The 20089-nt window shown below is 45.6% G+C and overlaps 2 protein-coding genes across 2 annotated transcripts in view; one reads left to right on the forward strand and one right to left on the reverse strand.

Moving 5' to 3' along the window:
• Positions 1–921, forward strand: part of LOC104467679 (glycosyltransferase-like protein LARGE2) — a 5132-nt gene extending 4211 nt beyond the window's left edge. The window contains 3 exon segments of the mRNA XM_010081534.1: positions 145–291; positions 461–638; positions 724–921. Coding sequence (XP_010079836.1) covers positions 145–291; positions 461–638; positions 724–921 — 523 coding nt within the window.
• A 9851-nt stretch (positions 922–10772) lies between these two features.
• The window catches only part of LOC104467680 (PHD finger protein 21A-like), an 11455-nt gene continuing 2138 nt past the window's right edge, over positions 10773–20089 (reverse strand). Inside the window, exons 2-5 of the mRNA XM_010081536.1 lie at positions 16373–16528; positions 14702–14777; positions 14275–14378; positions 10773–12352 (exon numbers count right to left, since the gene is read on the reverse strand). Coding sequence (XP_010079838.1) covers positions 12098–12352; positions 14275–14378; positions 14702–14777; positions 16373–16474 — 537 coding nt within the window. The 5' untranslated portion in view covers positions 16475–16528 and the 3' untranslated portion in view covers positions 10773–12097. The remainder of the gene's footprint in view (positions 12353–14274; positions 14379–14701; positions 14778–16372; positions 16529–20089) is intronic.

The raw sequence follows: 20089 nt of genomic DNA on the forward strand, positions 1-20089 counted from the left end.
GTGAGGGGTGCCCCGTTCCTCCTGCCCCTGCATGGCACCACTACTAAGTGTCCAAACTCTTTAATACCCTTCTGGGGGGAGAGGAAGGGGGCTGTGGCCATGGCTCCCAGCCAGGGAGACCTCACACCTTTCCTACCACCACAGGAACTCCATCCAGCAGCTGGAGCTGCCCCAGAGGAAGGCAGCTCTCATCGTGCCAGCGTTCGAGACCCTGCACTACCGCTTGACCTTCCCCAAATCCAAAGCAGAGCTGCTGTCCATGCTGGACATGGGCTCCCTCTACACCTTCAGGTAGGGACTGGAGCTGCCCTGCCATCCAGCAGGGCTGTCACACCCAGCAGAAGCCAGTTTTGTGCCTTGGGGCTGTGGGGCAGCTGGCTCAGAGGACACCCTGCCTCTTCCACCCGTCTCGGGGAGCTGCCTCTTTTCCCCGGTCTCTCATTTCCATCTCTCCCCACAGGTACCACGTGTGGCCGAAAGGCCATGCCCCAACTGACTATGCCAAGTGGCGGACGGCCACCGTGCCGTAAGACTTCGAGCCTTACGTTGTAGTGAGGCGAGACTGCCCCAAGTATGACCAGAGGTTCGTGGGCTTCGGCTGGAACAAGGTGTCCCACATCATGGAGCTGGATGCGCAGGTGGGCAAGGGGCTGGTGCTGGGTGTGGGAGGTGTTGGTACCGTCAAACCGGCGCTGACGGCCGGGGCTGCTGCTCTGCCCGCAGGAGTATGAGCTGCTGGTCCTGCCCAACGCCTTCATGATCCACATGCCCCACGCTCCCAGCTTCGACATCTCCAAGTTCCGCCTGAGCGCGGGGTACCGGGGCTGCCTCCAGACGCTGCGGGAGGAGTTCCACCAGGACCTGTCGCGGCGGTACGGGGCTGCGGCGCTCAAATACCTCACGGCCGAGAGGAGCCTGTGATGCCCGAGGACAGCGGGCGCAGGGTGCTAGCAGTGCGCTGGAGACGGGAGGGCGTGGGGAGCCCCTCCTACCCCTCCCCGGTCGCTGCTGCAGCTTGGCCTGAGGGAACCGAGCCGGCAGCACAGCCTCTCCCGCCCAGCGATGGGGTGCCTGTAGCTAAGATGGAAGATGCCAGCTGCGAGAACAGGCAGTGCCTGCAGGTCAAGCTGCTGTGGTGTGGCCAAGGGTTTTTTTAAGAGCAGCAGCCTTCGTGTTACAGGGGAGCCTCCCCCAGGGTGACAGGTCTCCTCCCTCCCCTGTTTTAGCAGATGTGGATTCCCAGCTTTGGTTAGCTCACCCAAGCCTGAGGCCTGGCTCCTCGAGAGGCCAGGGAGCTGTACCTTACCCTGCTCCACCTCTGCTCTGTGGTCCCAGGTCCCAGTCCTCCGCTCACCCCTCCGGGGCTTTGGTGCATGGGAGATGAGGATGTGGAGCATCCTTTTGCATCCTTTGCAGAGCCGGGCACAGAGAAAGCTCCCAGAATGCTGGGAGGTGGCACCAGGAGTTGTGGAGACCTGGTTCAAGCCCGGAGCAAGGCTGGCTCGTTAATGGGGCAAAATATTGTTACTTCCCATCCATAAGGATGCAAAGCCTCCAGTGGGGGTGGGCATCGCAATGGGCAAAGCAGAGAAATTCCTGTCAGGGGACCACCCCACTCCTCCCCAGCTCTTGGCAACGCAGATGTTGCCATTGACAATCAGGGATGTCGCTGACACTGGATGAGACCGTGGCTGAGCACTGCGGCGGGATCCCCGTGCTCTGAGCACCTTGGCCGGGCACTGTTCCACCGCTAGCACACACTGGAGCACAGAGGATGCATTGCTTTCCTCACGCAATTTAAATTATTTAATACTTTTCTTATGAGAATTAAATGATTAGGGTGTATTGGTGTTGTTTTTTTTTTTAAATCCTTTCTTCTTCCCGGATGATTTCGCTGGTGGCCCTGGAGGCTCTCCAGGCCAGTTGCTGCTGCAGTCTCCGCTGTTCTCTCCTTCGCATTACTCTGGGCTGCAAGAGACAGCTCTGTGCAGGTGTGAGGATTTCCGTCCATGGTGGGAGCAGCCAGGAGGACCCATACAAAGCGCGGGGTATGGAAAGGGCACAAGCGCCTCTTGCTTATTCTCTCTTTTTAATTTAATTTTTAAATTAAAGCTTTTTTTATTCTTTTTCACATCTTTGTTAGAACTGCCTGGTTATTAATTACTTTTTTCTGCTGTGAGCCTGCACGTGTCTGCCTGGAGGGAAGGCAGCAGGAGAGCGATGCTGGGGTAGCCTGAGCCGCAGCTCAGGAAAAGCATTGCTGCATTTGCTCTGCCTGGTGTGTTTAAAGTCTTTTCCCTTGTGGCTGGCTTGGTGGGAGGGCTGGGGAGCAGGGGGCAAGAGCAGGCAGAAGAAATGCCCATGTCAGCAAGGGGCAGGTGCTCCAGTCCCCTGCCACCTCTGAAACAAACTGACTGCGGTGGGATCGAGTCTGCTGGCTCCCGTCACTGCAGGAAATGGAGCCTGGGGCTGCATGGCTTAGGCATGTAGTCAGTTTAATCACACCCAAGTAGAAGAGATGTGATTTCCTCTGGCAGTGCTGTGGTTAATCCCAAAGACCCGCAGGACCTTCCCCTTGCCTCCTGAGGACAGGCGCCCAGCTTGGGCACGGGCAGCAGGACCAAGTGGGGCTCCCCCACTGAATGGCCTTGGCTTTACAAGACTGTTGGGAAGAAAAACTGGCTCTTAGGGCTTAACGAGCCGCCAGCCTTGCATCCGTGGGGGGGAGGGGGGTAGGATGGCAGTGGCGTGCCAAGAAGAAGTTGTTGAGGCTTTATTTGGGAAGGGCTGGAAAGCCAGTGCAGGTCACTGTGAAGCTGGGCACAGCTCCACCCGACCAGTCCCTGGCAGACAGCTTGTGTTTAATTCAGCCCAAGCTTGCCGATATCGCTCTACTGCACTAAGCAACACCACAGGTTCAGATGAGATCTAGGCAATAATTTTGCTTGCTCTCTGCTAGAGAGAGGGTAGCAGAGCAGTGCCAGGGCGGAGGGGGCCTCTTCTGGGCATTTCTTTGATGGTTAGATGGCTACAGAAATGCTGGCTGTGCTCATTTTCAGATAATCCTTGCCAGCCTAGCGAGTCCTTACCCCAAGACGTGACTACAAGGGTTCAGGTACCTGGAGCAAACCCATCTCGGGGTTTGGGCTCCATGTGCCCTCTGCCGGGGGGGCATCAGCTGGAGGCAACCACGGAGTCAGAGCCTGCGGAGATGTTCTTAACCCCTTTCAGAGCTAAAATTCATTTCTACTAACGCAGCACCCTTCTCCCTGCCAAGAAAGCGAGCTGGAGCGTGCCGCAGCCATCGATCAGACACCCCTCCCAGGGCTGGGGGCTTTCTGCAGCCATCCCCTGCGCCTGCGGGACCTGCTGTCCCCGCCTGGTACATACAGCTAAGGAGACAAGAGATTTTATTGTGTTTTATTTAGTAAAATGTTAAAATAAATAAATACAAATTGATCAGATGCTCTGTAGCCTCCCCCCCCCAACTGTAATTTGCTAAAATCTAAACACATTTGTACCAAAACTGAAACCACAAGGGACTTGAAGGCAGCAAAGAGACTGTAGATCACTATGAGCATCAGGCTAAAAAAAATAGATATATTTTAAAAAAAACCCAAACCAGCTCACAAGTCAGTGTTCTTATGATGTGACTCTGTGACAACAGAGCGGTGCCGGTCAGAAAGGGCATTTTACACCAGGGCCTGCAAGGATGGAGGCTGGTGGGGAGAGGGGCAGCACTGGTGGCACCAGCTCACGGAGGGCAGAGCCATGGCTTTGCCATGGGGAAACCCGGCTGGGAGAGGAGCTGCCACCGTCCCCTCGCAGCGCGGAGCCCACGGCAATGGGGGGCTGTGCTGCCAGAACTGGGGACTGTTAACCAAAAACACCTGCTGAGAGTGGGAGAGGCTGGGGAGGGATCGGGGCTCAGACACGGTGCCCTTGCCAGCTCCTGGTCCAACCCCAGGCCAGGATGCCCATTTCACAGCTTGGTCTGGGGTGAAACGCTGGGGGCGCAAGGTGACGGGATGGAGCATGGCACACAGGTGGGGTGGTGGTATCAACAAGACTACGGAGATGGTGCTGGCACAATCGCAGGGACGTGAAGCCATGATTGAGGCCTGAGTATTTTCTCTTTACGAGCAGAGCTGCCTTCCCAACCCACCCACCCTCAGCTGCAGATGACCAGAGGGTGAAGTACCGCAGGGGAAGCCACCCCACCACTGCACGACCCCCCCCCAGGCAGGCTGCAGCTCACCACCCCTTCCCTGCACCACGGGGTCCACTGCTGTTAATGCTGCAGAGTTGTTTCCTTCCTCTGCAGGAGCCTGAAGAGGTTGGCTCTAGCTGTGGTGCTCCCCGGTACCTTGGTTAATCTTTGCTTAATTTGGTTTGCAACAGCACCCCAGTGCTTTGTGTCTGTGGGACCGTGAGAGGTGGCCGAGGCGCCTCTGCCAGCGCAGCAGGATGCTTGGGGGGCCCTGCAGCTCTAACTGGAGTGGGGCAGCCCGTGGGGCACGACCGCCTGTTGGCTCTGCTTGTGTGGGGCTGCCGGGAGGCTGCCTGAGCTGCAGGGGCTTGTGCGGGAGCAAAACCTCTCCTTGAGGAGGGTCTGGGCTGCCGGTCACATAGGGCATCAGGAACGGCTTGGGCACAACCTGCCTTCTGGAAGGGAGAGCTGACGGGTAAGATACTACTTCTGTCTCTAGAGTCAATCAGTGTTTTGATGCCAGTGATAATGTAAAGAAACGTGAGACTATGATTAGACATTACACATTAGCCCGGAACAAGCAGAAACCCGCAGCCTCCTGCCACACCCAGCACGGAGCGTGACTGGAGCTCTTCTTTCCTGCTCCCAGTGCCTGCAGCCCGTGAAAAACAGTTCTGGCAGCATCACAACTGCTGGTACCCACTTTATGGAGGGGAACGAGAGGCACAGAGAGGTTCTTTCTTTCTTTTTTAAATAAGTTTTCTTCCCCTCTCAATTTTAGCACGCCCCTCCTGAGAGGCCAACATCTGGGTAATGAGCAAGGGGAGCCCCTGCCCTGGCTGTCACGGGCACAGTGTCTTCCCTGTGCTGCTGCAGTGTCAGCTCTCAGCGCTGGGGATCCAAAATCAAGGGTGGCCCCTGAACACAGCCCCAGGAGCTGGACCTTCATCAGCTGCTGTGCCCCTTCCCCACCTGAGCTATACCCCAAGCCCATTCTGGTTGCTCACTAAGAAAAGTGCTTTCTCGAAGCTCAGAGGCAACAATACTTCATTTCTTTTCCAACAATACAGACAAAAGAAGGCAGGTGACAGAGGAGCAGGAATTGGTCGAGGTCTATGTTTTCCAGTGTAAATTTATGAAGAAGGATGCAAGTTCCCCAGGTGGTGAAAAGGTCTGCTGAGTGCCAGCAGACCGGCACTGCTCGCTGCTGCTGCCGTTCCGTGCCACCTCTCCACCCAGGACAGAGCCAAGCTTATCCAGGCCCTCCTGATAGTAAACATACTCTTAAGTATTTCTTCCTTCCTAGATGTGCACTGGGCTGAGTTTCTCTGAAGCATTTGGCACCTGCTCGGATACTACAGAGTGAAGAAGAACAGACATGGAGAGCTCCCTACCCTGCTAACACACCAGAGCCGGGACAGCCGCTCTGCCAAGGAGGGTGCCCCAGGGCTGCTGCTCAGTGTCACCGTGATGCAGACCCGCAGCACAGCTCTCCAAGCTCAGCTCCTGAAGGGCTGCACTGAACTTGCCACATGTGCCTGTCAAACTGCTCTGGTGAACCGCCTTTCTACACATGTCCCTAAATAAACCACAGCCTAAGAAAACAGGGAGGCACTGCTGCATGCAGGGGTTTTGGCACAGAACTAACAGATGTGATGGCCCAGAGAACACGAACCTTGCACAGACACTCCAAGAGACAGCTGAGAAGTACGCGACTCACAGGTCCTGCCCGGCATCACCTCCTCTACCCACTCAGGACCCAGGACCTCTGGAAGCTGACACTGGGTTCAGCTAGGCTGATCGCAATGCTCGAACTAGGAAGGTGCAATCACACTGGGAAATTTTTAATTAATTCAGTCCAGATGAGAGCAGGCTTTGGCTGCCCCAAGGTCTGCTTGACCTGCCCCGTCCCACAGTGTAGCATAGAAGTCCAACAAGGCTCCCGTCAGGATGGGATGACTCGGCAGTAGAAGCAGAGCTGGGGATGACTAGTGCTTGCTTCCTTCCCCATCTGCAGCTGAGAAACTCTTTGCTCCCACCACACTTGGTCCTTTTGGAATACAGATGAACCCAAGTCAGAAATCGAGGCAGGATAAAGAGCCTTTTTATTCTAGTCTTTCCATTGTAGTTTCAAACCCCGTAACTGCAGGGATACCCCTCTCCTCACAACGGAGCCCTATTTCACTCCTGGATTTTTCCTACCCTCACTTTCCCTCCTTCTCATCTCTTTCCATTTCTTCTGTCTGCTCTGCTTTACCCCACATAATCCTCCTTTCTTTCGCTCCTTCTGCTTTTCTTCCTCTCCCCTGTCTCCAGCCTTGTACCCCTTCTCGCTGCCCTTGCTTCTCAAAAGCAGCTTCTGTCCTTTCCCTTGTCCCTGCAGCACCCGCCTGTGCCCCAACTGTTCTCATGCGACAGGCTCCAGCGCAGCGATTTTCACAGCATGGCTGCTCTTGGTGAGCCTGTTTTCCATTCACTACTCGGGTAGTTTAGTAATACTGAGAGGGGACACAGACAGACCCTCACACCAGTAAGGTCTTGGTTTTCTGAAACAAGCCCACATCTTAAATTAACCTCTAGCAGAGGTGTTTCTCTCTTCATGGGTCTATAATTACCAAGCTTACCAGTGCACGGTATAAATAATTTTCTTTATTGGCAAGTTTCAGCTATGTGCTCAGCCTATACAAGACGCAATGATGCAGAAAGTTCTTGTCCCAGATAAACGATAAACACGGGGGGAAATGGGAGCTAAAGGTAAAGGATAGAGAGAGTCTAGTTTTTCAAGTATTACATTCCATTCTGCAGGTGTTACAAACAGGACGGAAGGATCCGGAAGGATCTGAGTAAGACGGCATTAACCTGGAGACAAGATGTCTGCAGCTCTTGTGTTCTCCTGATCACACCTGATTTTTAGGGCATTCCCTGGTCCAGGTCTGACCACTGGAAACAAGGATCCAACAGCGGGTTGCTGCGAGGCTCGCTCGCATGCCCTCGCAGACCAGTACCTAGCTGGCTGTTGGAAGGCTTCTTTGAAGACGTTTTTGCCAGAAACTACAGAACCCCCACAGAGCTTGGGAATGGCCTTTGCTGAGGTAGTTTGTTGGCCAGGCAAGCCTAAGCGCAAAATTAATTAACTGCATGACAAAACATCTTTCTCCATGTTCTTGACTCTTTTGAAGAGTTTCTACACACTTATCAGAAAACTTGCTGCAGTAACCCAGCAAGGCTGAACTTGCCCTGGATCTTCAGAATCCCAAAGGAGGACAAATGGAGGTGAAGAAGGGTCAAAACAGTTCGGAAAAGACACAACAAATTCTGGCCAAAGGGGCATGGTCCACAAGGAAGTGTAGTATCGGTATTTCAGTGGTTATCCGCGCAGCACACTGAGAGAGTCCCTCAGTAAAAGAGTGAATTTTGGTTTGACATCCGAATATGATATTTTAAAAACATGTTTCATGAAAAAACATGTAGTCATCATTAGTGCTTCAGAAACAAAGAGGGCAGGGTGCAACCCAGCTGGGAAAAAAAGGAAAGAGAAATATGTGCACTGCAAATTCACAAATATTTTCCACTGTATCCACATGGGAAGGAAATTTCAGAGTTTACTCCCTGTATTGTAGGCTGCCACAGCTTGGTAGGGGCTAAGAGGGAGATTTCACTCTGGGTCCTCCTGAATGCTGATCATGCTGCTTTTCAGGGCTGTCTCTGCAACAGTACAGGGAAGAAGATGATTTGAAGCCAAGGAGGTCAGAAATGGGGTTCACATTTCTAGACAGCTGGAATACGGATGTGCTTTCTTAAGCCTGCTCTGCTAGCAAGGATAAAATACAATATTGTTTTTTCTACCAACAACAAAACCAACAGATCTGCCCATAAAATTATCACCTCCTTAATTTCTAGGTTACCGGCTTTTAATTCATATCCCCGTGGTAACTCCTGGCTAATGATGTCCTTGAAGAACTACTCGCCATGCCTGCCAATCATCCCTAGGAGTACTGCCTTTACTGCATTTTGTACAGCACTAAACCCACTGCTGGCTCTAAACGAAGATAATGAGAATATTAATGATAATACTAATACTTCTAGCCAGATCACGTGCTTGCTTTCCCACTCTGACCACAACAAACCTTTCCAGCTGTTTAAAGAACAGCTGGCAGGGAGAAGGGAAAAAACTGCTCTGCAGCGCTTACTCTATTTCTGAGCAAGGAAGCGGGGTGAATTCTTAAAGCCCTTAGCACTGGGCTGAGAGCCAGGACCATCTCTGAGATGAGCTTCCTCTGTGGTCTCATCTCCTCCTCTGTAACAGAGGTTTAAAAGCCACTTATTTCCCACCAATGACAAGCAATGACATAAGAATTAGTTAATATATTGCTGGTGATTTGGAAGTACAAAACGCCAGTCATTATGACAGCTTCCCCACTCTATCTCAAATATTACAAAAAAACCCCAACCAAAAATACACCAATCCAAACCCAGAGGACAAGCTTAAGCTTTAAGCTGTCAAAGAGTTTAAATATCTCCCTTGATTTGAACCTTCTTAGAGCAGCTGGAAAAAAAACCATTTTCCTCCGTATTTAGCAAATGCCAATTCTCCTTCCACCTTGTTGTTGCTAATTGGGCAGAGATAACCCCAATTTACTTGTGTCTATGTAGCAGCATGATTGCCAGTGTCAGTACAGCCCTGGGAATGCTCCTTGCCTATCAATGGATACTGCTGCAGAGCCAGGAGGGAAAGCATCCAAACAGGATCAGCAACAGAGAGAGAGAAAATTACCTAGAAGCATCAAAAAGTCTAAGTTAAGATAATTTCTCTGCCAGGTAATGATTAACTAAAGGTGTCTTCTTACAGTCTGGAACACAAATGCTGTAACAAAACGGACATAAAAGTCTATACTTATCTACTTGGATTCTGGAGACAAGCAGGTGCCTCGGAAAAGCAGTAATAGCTGTTTTAACATCTCCTGGCTGGTTAACTGTGCTCAAATTTAAATATGGCTACCAGTAAACTTCACTTCCATCTCCTGAATTGGCAAAGAAAACAGAAGGACTATCAAGTCTTCAGGCATAGCTTGCTACCCCCACATAGTGCAGTGCTTCCAAGAGCTCACAAGGTAACACCAGAAATCAGAACATGAGAACCACAAAGGCTCAGCACACTTATCCCTAGAGACTGTCTCTTATCAGGAACATACTCGATGCTTCAGAAGATGATGTTAAGAATTACCCAGTGGCCAACTAGAGAACAACCTGGCCAGAAAGACAGCTTCTCCTGAGTATCTGGCCATCAGCTGCTAGCTCGTATTCTAAAGAAAGAAGGCTCATATTCAGTTTGTTTTTTCTCATCATCCCCTGAAATACATATTCCTTTGTTTAAATGCTATCGGTTGCTGGCCCGGTGATGCCCTATGGTAATGACCCCCACTGGTAACTGGGTTGATGGACAGACAGTTTTAATGTGATCAGTTTTGACATCATCTGCCCATCTGTCTCCTTGCCACTTGTGCTAACTTATCCTTCCAGCTCTGCTAGTTCCAGAACAGAACTCAAACATCAAAAGACAAGAGTTGAGGTTATCACAGGTTCAGCTGCGAAGTGCACCTAAGAGTCACTTTCCCAACTACAGACAAATGTGAGAACTCACTTGGGATATCAGTTCTGAGCTCCGAGCTGAAAATAGTGCACACTCCTACAGAAGGAATAAAAGTCCTTAAAGGGCAGAAGAGCAACCTAAAGAAGAGGTCAGAAAACAGCTCCAAGAATCCCGCAGAAGCATACTTGGCTGTGGCAGCAAGGAGGCTCTTTCAGGCTATGTAGTGTCTGGAATATTCACTTCTTCCTCAGAAACGCATCTTTGAAATACAAAGCTTTTCTCTCTTCCACTAGAAACAGCTGAGTGGTCTGCCTTGCCATCCAACGTGTGCTCTCAAGGGCACCACACCAGAACTCTGCCTCACCTCGGGTGTGTAATGGCTCAGCTCTGCTCCCACTCGAAGTAAAGGGAGCTTCCCCAGTACTTCCAGTGGAAATGGAGTTTGCCCAAATGCTTATATGCAGTAGTGAAACTAGGCAGCTCTGGGACACAACCCTAAGTGACCAGAATCAGCACTCTAAACCGAGACAGGCCCCACAATAATAGGAAGCACAAGGTAAGCTTTGCTATCTAGAGTGAAAAGATTATACATGAGATGAACGCCTTAAACAAGAGGATATAACAGAAGGCGATTTCAGTCTAACCAGCTCACTGTCTTCCATTCTCAAGCTCTAATGAGTCTGTATCACAAAACTATAAAAGCCTCAAACAAGGATGCTGCCAATTGCTTTTCTCTGGGTTACAAACACATGAAAGAATGGGGGAGATATGGTAACAGCAGCGACAAGTCTGGCAGATCCTCCAGGTGGGGTGAGATCCAGCACTGTAGGATTTGATTCTTTTCAGAGTTTAGCTAGTAGCATGTATGATATAATCTATGGAAACTGTCCCACTGGATTTTAAAACACAAAGACAGCAGAATGTCATCATAAATAAGCAAAGTCTGTGTTAAAAAATTCTAAGTACACAGCATTTTCTCCAGTTCTGACACCTTTTTAATAGAAATAACTTGTTTAGGAAACAAATAGCACTTTTGTAATTTTTTTACAACATTTCTTACCTTATCTTATTTTAAGTAACACTAGGAAGACCTCAATAACTTTTATTTTGCTTTTTAATTTAAAAAAGTTGTTTTTTTTCCCCCAGATACAAAGATTTTGCCCTTGCATAAAAAAACAGTGCCCAAAACGATGACACAAGGACTCACAAAGACTCACTGTATCTCACTGACACTATTACTTCTAATCTATACCATGCAAGGTCCCATCTACCTCTTTAATTAGACTGTCAGCCTGAAAAACAGCTTTTCTATTCCTTATTTAGTTCTTGTTACCAAAAGAAGAGAAAGGAAGTGAAAGAAAAGGACATTTCTCTGTTCAGTTCACACATCTGGGCCATGTGCTATTTTGTTCAGGATACCTTTGTTGTTTATAAATATAGAAAAGGGTTGGAATCTCATTTTCAAGTAATCAATGCATGTTTTCTCTTGGGACACCTCCACCCAATGCTCCAAGCTGACCCTGCATTCTGGCCCTCTATTTTCCCATTCCCAACATAGGCTTTCTGGATGAGTGTGAGGACCCAAACCAATCCTGCAAAGCATGTCTGTTGTTTAATGTGAAGAAATAGGATTAACCCAAAGCTGTTGGGACAGTAGATCCTCAGCCTGTACATGTGCTGGTTACTTAGTGAAAAGTCCATCTCCTTCCCTTTTGTACATCTGTCTAAACAATAGTAAATACTGCTTATTTGATAGGCTTGTCCCTTCTGGGCACTGGGATTTGATAATTTATATTTCTGGGTTTTTGGTTTAATAGTACTGAGAGTTTAGAAACAGGAAAAGCCCATAGGCTCTTTGGACTTGTTTTTGTCTTCCCCTACCTAAACAAACTGTTCTGCAAATAAGGATTTGAAACCTGCTCTCCTCCCTCCTCCCTACCCCAAACAAAAATAAAACAAACCTATAGTGGCTGTGGAGGCTGCTGCAGGCACACACTGGTGTAAAATATAGAGAGAGTAAATATATTATTTCACTTGGCATGGTGCTGGCAAAGAACCCCCAGCTGGCACTATTCATGTAACATCATCCAAACTTTGCATGTACACACAGAATAAGAAGGATCAATTGGCAAACTTCGGTGCCGCCTGGCACAAGCATCTTCACGCTCTCTCTGGAACCAAAGAACTAAAGAATTTTGCACTTTCAGAAGAAATCCAGTTTTGCTTTTCTAGAGTTTCATTATTTTGCTCTTCCTCCTCGCTGCCCCCTCCCCTGGCTCCTTCTTAACTTCACTGTGTTATTTAGTCTCATCGCCCTTGCTACAGTTCACCATGCAGCTCTGGGCAGGGGAGGGGGCTAAGGTGGAGCCGGCAGCATTAGTATTGTTAGTCGAGTCCATGCCGTTGGAGATGGCTACTGAATTGACCTCAGAGTTTATGGGTTTTGAAAGGTCGATGCCTTGGATGAGGCGGATCAGCTGTTTTACCTTCTCCAAGGAGCTGTGCATCTCCTTCTGTTTTGCAAGGTTGGTGTTCTTCATTTCCATGCATTTCTGCAACAAAACAGAAAAGCGGGAATAAGTTCAAGCTTATGAATGAAAGAAAGTAACAGAAGGAATACGATGTTCGCAGATCTAAATGTAAGTATGCAGAAAAGACTGCAACTACAATTTCATTTTCCCGGCCTAGAAGAAAAAGAGTTTCAGGGCTGTGTTCACAGAATTCATATTTGGAGGCTGAGGAATTACATTGCCAGTATGTAGTTGTCAGCTGGTATGGCCCCCTTTCATCCCAAGGCATTCTGCAAATCCACACAGACAGCTCCATCCTTTTGTGTTCCTTTTGAAGGGAAACTTCCAAGTATATGTTCTTACCATTTTTCTATTAGTATTGCATTGCTGACATTTCTTTAGCTCAGATCTGCAAACTCAGGCATCTTACTGCAGCTGACTGCTGACAGTGGGTGTGCATGCCACTAACAGGATACAGCCTTTGCTTTCACGTGTATTTTACCAGGAATATCACTTCCTCCTCTCAATAAATAAAGGGGCACTTGAAAAGAAAAACAAGCCCTTCTTCACTTGAAAATCTTATTTTGTGGCCACTTCTTTCTCTTAGAAGCACTAGTAACCTAGCTAGCTCATCAGTTAAGAGTCAGGGTAAGATAACTTTAAAAAAAGCCCACAAGTGATGTTTCAGGGGTGAAAAACTGCTTATATCTGTATTTGAAACTCTCAAAAAGGAGGAGATGGTAGCTATATCTGTAACATTCAGGTTCTTACATGAAGATGGCAACCTTCCTACATTTTTTCAAACCTTTTATCCACGCTAATGTCCAGCTTTACTTTTTTCACATGCAGCGCATGGCATCATAAAGACACTGCAAAATTCCTATCTAATGTGTCTTTTTTGGACACCTCCAATGAAAACATAAACAATGGCTTGAACATTAAAAATAAACCATTTTCCTTAGCTACTGTCATTCCCTCATGTTCAGGGCTTGCATCTGCCTGGGAACATCACTGAGAAACAGCATTAGTGTTCTAGTGCTGCTCGGGTTATGCCCAGCTACCACTAACCAGAAGATGACAGCCTCCAGAACTGCTGACCAGCACCTCTCACTGCTTGTTTGCTCACAGGTGTTTTCTTTGTATCATCAGCATTTCAGGGTCTTTAAACATGGGACACTTGGTTTTGTTCTAATAGGGGAAGACAGGCAGACCGGAAAGTATTTGAAAATAAAAGTCTGTCTTTATGCATCCAGCCTTACAGATGCAGCCACGTAAGAGATGTCAGTATTTTTCATTCTACGATACCGACTAGGGCTGTGCTAAGTGAGGAGCTCAAACTTTACCCAGGCAACTCAAAAGCCTGATTTGCATTTTAAGCTGAGAAGAGAGCCAATTAATATGTATGTTCCGATTACTGTGATAACCTAAGGTGGAAACTACAGCTTCTGGCTAGAAGTGTGACATTGTCCGATTAATATTATGCAGAGGCATGCACAGTGTGCAGCTGCTGACTGCCAAGGCAACATGTCAAGAGCCTGAGAGTCACTCATGAGTAAACGGTCACTTTTGTATTAGGAAGGTCTGGAAAGTGCACCAAGACTGTAATTCTTATTACACACAGAGACCCAACCATTCTTATTTAAGTGAGCCACTGGAGAATTTGACTTAATCTACTGCCCACAGACAATAATGCTCTGGGTCATGTCTGTCACCTGCTGATATTATAGGTCACTGTATGTCTACAATATATGGTCAGCATAGATCACGTATAAGTGACTCAATGTAAGTATATGTTGCTTTATTTCATACTCCCCAAAGTCCTAAAAAGCAAAGGAAAGTGTTCGCTCAATTCTCAGTAAATCCAGTCGAAGACAGGTTTAGTACATGGACCCGCTCTACAGTTTTCTCTCTGTGTTCTGGCACCAGAACACAGGTGCAGAACTATCTGGGAAGGCTATACTCACTGTTATAGAATTGCTGAGCTGTTTGACCTTCTGCTCTAGTTGTTCTCTTTCCTGTTTTAAATCTGAACTCCATTTAAGTAGTTTCTGTTTTTCCTCTTCTTTTGCTGCAAAACAGGATATTAATCAGAATATTAAAAATGTTCCTGTTACAAGTGGATAGAAGCCCTAAACTGCTTCATGTAAAGAGGGTAATTGAGTTTAAAGTCAATTCAACAACCTATGCATTAAATACACCCAAAATTTCCCCTACATACACAAGCACCGCAGAAAGCTTAACAAATATTTAGACTGCTATTTTAATTTCACTAGTGATTAAGGTTCTTCCCCTTTAATTTCCTTTTGTAAAGGAAGTACCATTCTATCCCATTCCTGAAATAACATCTACCATTATTAGAAGTGAAACACATGTTGTTTTCCATTTTCCTACCTGCTTTATATGCAATATATGAATGAACAATTGCTAAAGTTCCTGGCCATGGGATTGCTTCTTCCTTCTTTAGCATCTGAAAGAAAAGTGTTTACAGATTTAGCTGGTACACATCTACCTTTAAGAAAGCAAATGGGGGAGAGGGAAAGACCAAGGATTTTCTTTTATGGCAATCATTAGTCTCAGCCCTGTTAACATGAAGCTTCACAGACCTGTTCTGAGATTTAACAGAGGGAATTATTCACAACTGTACTGTGGCTCCCAGAAAGCAGGCCTGCTTCTTACAAATGTCAGCATTTTCTCAAATTCTCTCCATAGCCACAGAAAAAGCCTACTAATGAAACTGAACTACTTAAAAGAGGAATGAAAAGATAATATATCTGAACTCAAACTTGCCAGGAGACATAAACATTATTTCATGGTTCAGACAAATTGCTGATCTTAGTTGTTCTGGAAGAAAAGCTTTCATGGCACAGAACAGTCTCCATACCATACATTCAAACATCACACTTCCTGGCTAGTAAAACACAAAACCTTCCTATCTCCCCTTCTTATCAGAATCATCTTAGTAGAGTTGTCAAACCCTCTTTGTAAGGGTAAGCACCATTTACATCTTCCAGATCCTTCCTACATATTCGTTCCCAACAAACCTTATTTTGAAAGGAAAGACATATTTTTAATAAGTGAATCAGGTTGATGTCTCAGAAGATAGAGGTCTCAGTCACTTCATAGTGAAATAACTCAGGCTTCCTCCCCCCTCAATTTTGTGGGAAGCTATCACAGAAATATTAAGAGGGATAAGGTGAGAGTAGACAAGAGCAGGAACAGGGAAGTGGTAACACTCCCAGCCCCCTGAGTTTTGCATTTTCATTCTTCCAAACAGCATGTTATATGCCAGGCTGTTTTCTTACATTACCATCTGGCAAACCGAAGGTCACGTGGGCCACCAAGCAATATGCTACATCAGACAGAATGCTAACAGCTTCAGGCTGCTGATTAACAGCAATCTTTTGCAACTTCTGGAGTTCCATGTAAGGGTTAGGAAAAAAATAGTTTACCTCTTCATCTTGTAATCTCAATGCAATTATAAAAAAAAATTCAAATATAATCTGTTCACTTCAATTGTGTACTTTCAGAAAGGGATCTGGAAGGAAGAACCACCAAACTGTTCACCTATCCTCATTATACTGGTGCTGGATGATGTTATTAAAGAGATCACTGAAGACAACCTCTCTGATGTTTGATTTATATGAGCCATCAGGGCCTTATATTTGCTCTCTCTATTGAGGTAGGCTTGTGCAAATGCTTTATTTATTTGTCCAGAACAATATACTAATAACTTTTGAAGAAACAACAAGCTTAAGATGAACAGCAAAATTTCTATGGGTCATAGAGAACCTTTCCCAAAAGTTGTGTGCTTTGGCCCAGAAAAAGAGTAAAAACACAAGGGTAACAAGTAAAGACCCCAAATCTGGGAGCAAGATTTAACAGTTTTGTATTTGCATGCATTCCAACAGATGTAATTTGATCAAATTCACACAAGCTTTATTACAGATTTCAGTTGCAGGCTATCTTGATCTAAGCAAGCCAAGTGATCTGGTTATTTTCTTTAACACAAAAAAATCTTCATAGTGCATTGTATACAGACTCTCCCTGTCTGTCAAACAATACCTGGTCTTGACATTTGGGACAGATCCACATGCCCTTGGGAATGGTTTTCAGAGGTGGGTCCAGACAGTCCAGGTGATAAACACGTGAACACGTGTCACACATCAGCAACTGCCCGCTTTTTCTGCAAACACTGCAAAAATCCTCATGGATATCACCCTATAAAATTGAGGGGAAGAGAGAGAGAGAGAAGGCAAAAAGTGAACTTTGACCTTTGACATCTATATCCTAGTTGAATGCAAAGTTTACAGCACAAACTAGTTTTAAGGGGATTCCAAGCGGTCAAGCACTTCTTAGTGCTTTTAGGAAAACCAGGCAGGATGTCAGAAACACTGACATCTCTCCTCCCAAACACTCCCTCTTTCCTCCAAGGCGGTATTTTACAGCAAACACTTACTACCATAGCTTCTCTTAACAACTGCTACCCCATAGCCTGCCTTCTTTAAGATTCCCCCTTACCTTGCTTTTTTTTTGCCTACAGTGATGAGCTACCCACTTTCTTAACCCTCCTCATTTCTGGATGTAAGCACAACCTGTCTTCAGGAACGCTGATGAGGCTCTCTCTTGCCAGTAATAGTATGTAAGAAACCCCAACTGAGTGACTTAAAAGAGCACTGTCAAATATTTAGGTCATCTTTAAAAATGAAACTGGAAGGAAAAGGTGTTGTGCTTGTAAATGAAAAAGAACAGAATAAACTATGTTCTGAGACAATTCTTTTTATTTCACTTAGGTTACCTCAGATTGCACGAAAAAGCCATGACTCTAAATCTTCTCATTCTCTATAGAGAATGGTTTATGTTTCATCACTAACATAGGCTGAGAGCCAGAATGAAGGAACACCAGGACAGATTTTCTAACTAAGGGTTTTTTTAAAGAAAGAATTGGAAATATTACTGGCAGTATCTCTTAAAAAACCTAGGTTTAGTTACTATTGCATCACCATCAGAGAGAATTTTTTTCTACAGCCATTAACTCCCCAGAAAGATAGGTCTAGTTTTTGTCACTTTTTCTTCCCTCTCTCTCCTGTTACTCCCATCTCATGCCCTCTCCTCTCACTGCCTGTGGGCTGTCCTGGCAACTCAACATATTCAAGGCCCCACCTGGAGTCTGAAATACACTGTTTTCACCAACTTTGGTCAAAGTTTCACACACACCAGATCTGCAAGATCGTGATCTTAAGATATGTGTTGAGTCAAACTGCATGTATACACTCCCCTGGCATGAAATACCAACGTGTGCAAGGTTTCATTTTGACCTGTACAGACTTTTACAGTAAGTTCTATCATTTTGGAGAGATAGCAGACTTGGCTGTGCACTCACACATTAAGTTGCCAGGCAAGAAAAATGACACTAATCTCTACTATGGATAAAATATTAAACATATTAGAAGAATGACACACAAGCAGTCTGCTCAGGTCTCTAGTCCCCATCACTATTGCTGATAAGGCCTTTCTTCGAAGGGAAGGCTATTCTTCTTTTAATTCCTAAGGCTGGCACTGACGTCGTGTTTTGTAAAGGATCGACCTTTAGTGAATTTTCAGTGCCATGTTTTGGTTCCGTAACTCCCAGGGATCGCCCAGAGCTGGGTTACAGTATTATTTAATCCTTTAGCACCAAAGAGTTCCTTAGTGTTAAGTGAACAATTAAATGAGTGACATTTCATGCCTCTTGTGAAGTGATCTGTGTAACCAGGCTGGGAAGAACTTCTCTTCCTCTATTATGCATTCTCCAAGTACAAGGAAAAGAAGGCAGGCAGGAGATGTCATCTAAGCTAAAACAAAATCCTCTGCAACCTAAGGAAAAATTTCAGAGGAAAATTCTCACATTTTAGAAGAAAATTCTCATTCTAGGGAATTACATGTGTTAAGATGCTTTGGTTGCCACTGACTATATGATGGCACTTGGTAACTGGCTCAGGTGCAAAATTATTGGTGTGTGAAAACCAAACATATTTTGTCTAATACCCTGCAGAAAGAGACCTACACAAGAGACACATGCAGTTGCCTCTTGAGGGGGAGACATTTAGAAATTTAGAACCTTCTGAATTCAACTGAACGCTGCAAAACCTGAAGTGACACAGCTGATCAGTGTGCAGCTGGCTGAATGCACCAAGATGACAACAGACATGCACAAAATCCATAGTCCTATTTTTGGTAGTGCAAAATTCAGTGCATTTCCTCAGAATTAATAACTGGCCTTACCAAAATCCCAGCCACTGTTTGATTCCAAAGAAATACCCCGGGTTTTATGAGCAGTTAATAAATGTATGCATAAAGGGGGGCTGGATTTGATGTCGTTGTGACATGCACCCCACTAATCTCAGCTTCTGGACCAGCTCTGTGAAGGCTATAGGCAGACAAGTTAGGCTAGAGCAGAGCTCACTCAGGCTGCTCAAACAGATGCCACAGGCTGAAGAGACTGAAGAATAATTTCACAACAGAGACCGTAAAAGGTGATTTAACATAACTTTTTGCTCTACTTCCTCTGCACCAAGAGACCAGGAAAACAAATGAAAGCTTTTTGGACAGCTAACAGTTTATTTTTATAAAGTGTCTAGAGCAGCAGAGCCTGGCTTTGGGCAATCAAACTGAATAATACAGTATCAAATCAGAAGTATATGTAGTTTGTGTGTCTGAATATGTAATATCTATACTTATATGTACATTTCACTGGAAGAACAAGGGAAAACTAAATATTCTCAGCAGGAAAAAAAATATGATGATATAAATAAAGATGATCATAATGTATGATGTATGTGAATTAAATTATCAGAAGCAATAATAATCCTGGCATTTCGTAACTTCTACGGCTTGACTTTGCAATCTGAATGTTCTCTAGTGCTCCTCTCAATTGAAATGTTGTTTTGATATAAAAAAGTTTACTAATAAAAAGGCATTTTGTGACCACAGACTTGAACCATCAAAACCATTTGACTGCTGGTGACAGGCAGGACAGTTCTTTTCAGTGGAAGCACTGGTCATAAACTGTGGTATGAGCATTTCGATGTATACTGTATCCTACATCTAATTAAGCTGCAAGCTCCTTAAATGCAAAAGATCTACCTTTCCTCTTTGTCTCATCTCCAGCGTGATTTGTACTGTTGGTGTTTAAATATACATTTCCAGCATTACATAGCACTTTTCCAGCCAAGGATGCTAAAGGTTTTTACAAGTATTGCTAAGTTCTCAAAACTCTGATGGGAAAAGGAAGCACGCACAAATGGGGGAAACTGAATCGCAAAAAAGGGATGTGACTGCACAAGCTTATACAGCAATTTTACGAGAACATACTAATAGAAGACTACCTTCTAGCTCATGATGGCAACGGGAAACCATTCCTTGCTTTATGATTAGCAAGTAAGTATTACAACATGTAATGATAGAACAAGATCTCATGTTTGCTTCCTTTCCAATATTTTGCTCTCTGAAGGTTCAAATTTTGTTGAATAGTCTATTTTTAATTTAAAAAATATTTTTATGAGTACTTTGAAATATATTTTCTGCTTTTACATGTATTTTAATTTATATGGCATTCAATACCAAATATTTCTGAAACGTCTATCAAATTAGCCCAACTGATAGCAAATATGCATTGAATGGGATTTTGGGATAAAATTAAACCCACAAAAATGTTAGTGCTGTTGCATATGTATGAACTTAAATTACTTGTCTGGAAACATGTTAAAGGAGATTTGGATACTATTCTAAAGCAGAAAGAGT

The sequence above is a fragment of the Pterocles gutturalis genome, unplaced genomic scaffold, assembly GCF_000699245.1.
Source record: "Pterocles gutturalis isolate BGI_N339 unplaced genomic scaffold, ASM69924v1 scaffold32599, whole genome shotgun sequence".
Lineage (NCBI taxonomy): Eukaryota > Metazoa > Chordata > Aves > Pterocliformes > Pteroclidae > Pterocles > Pterocles gutturalis.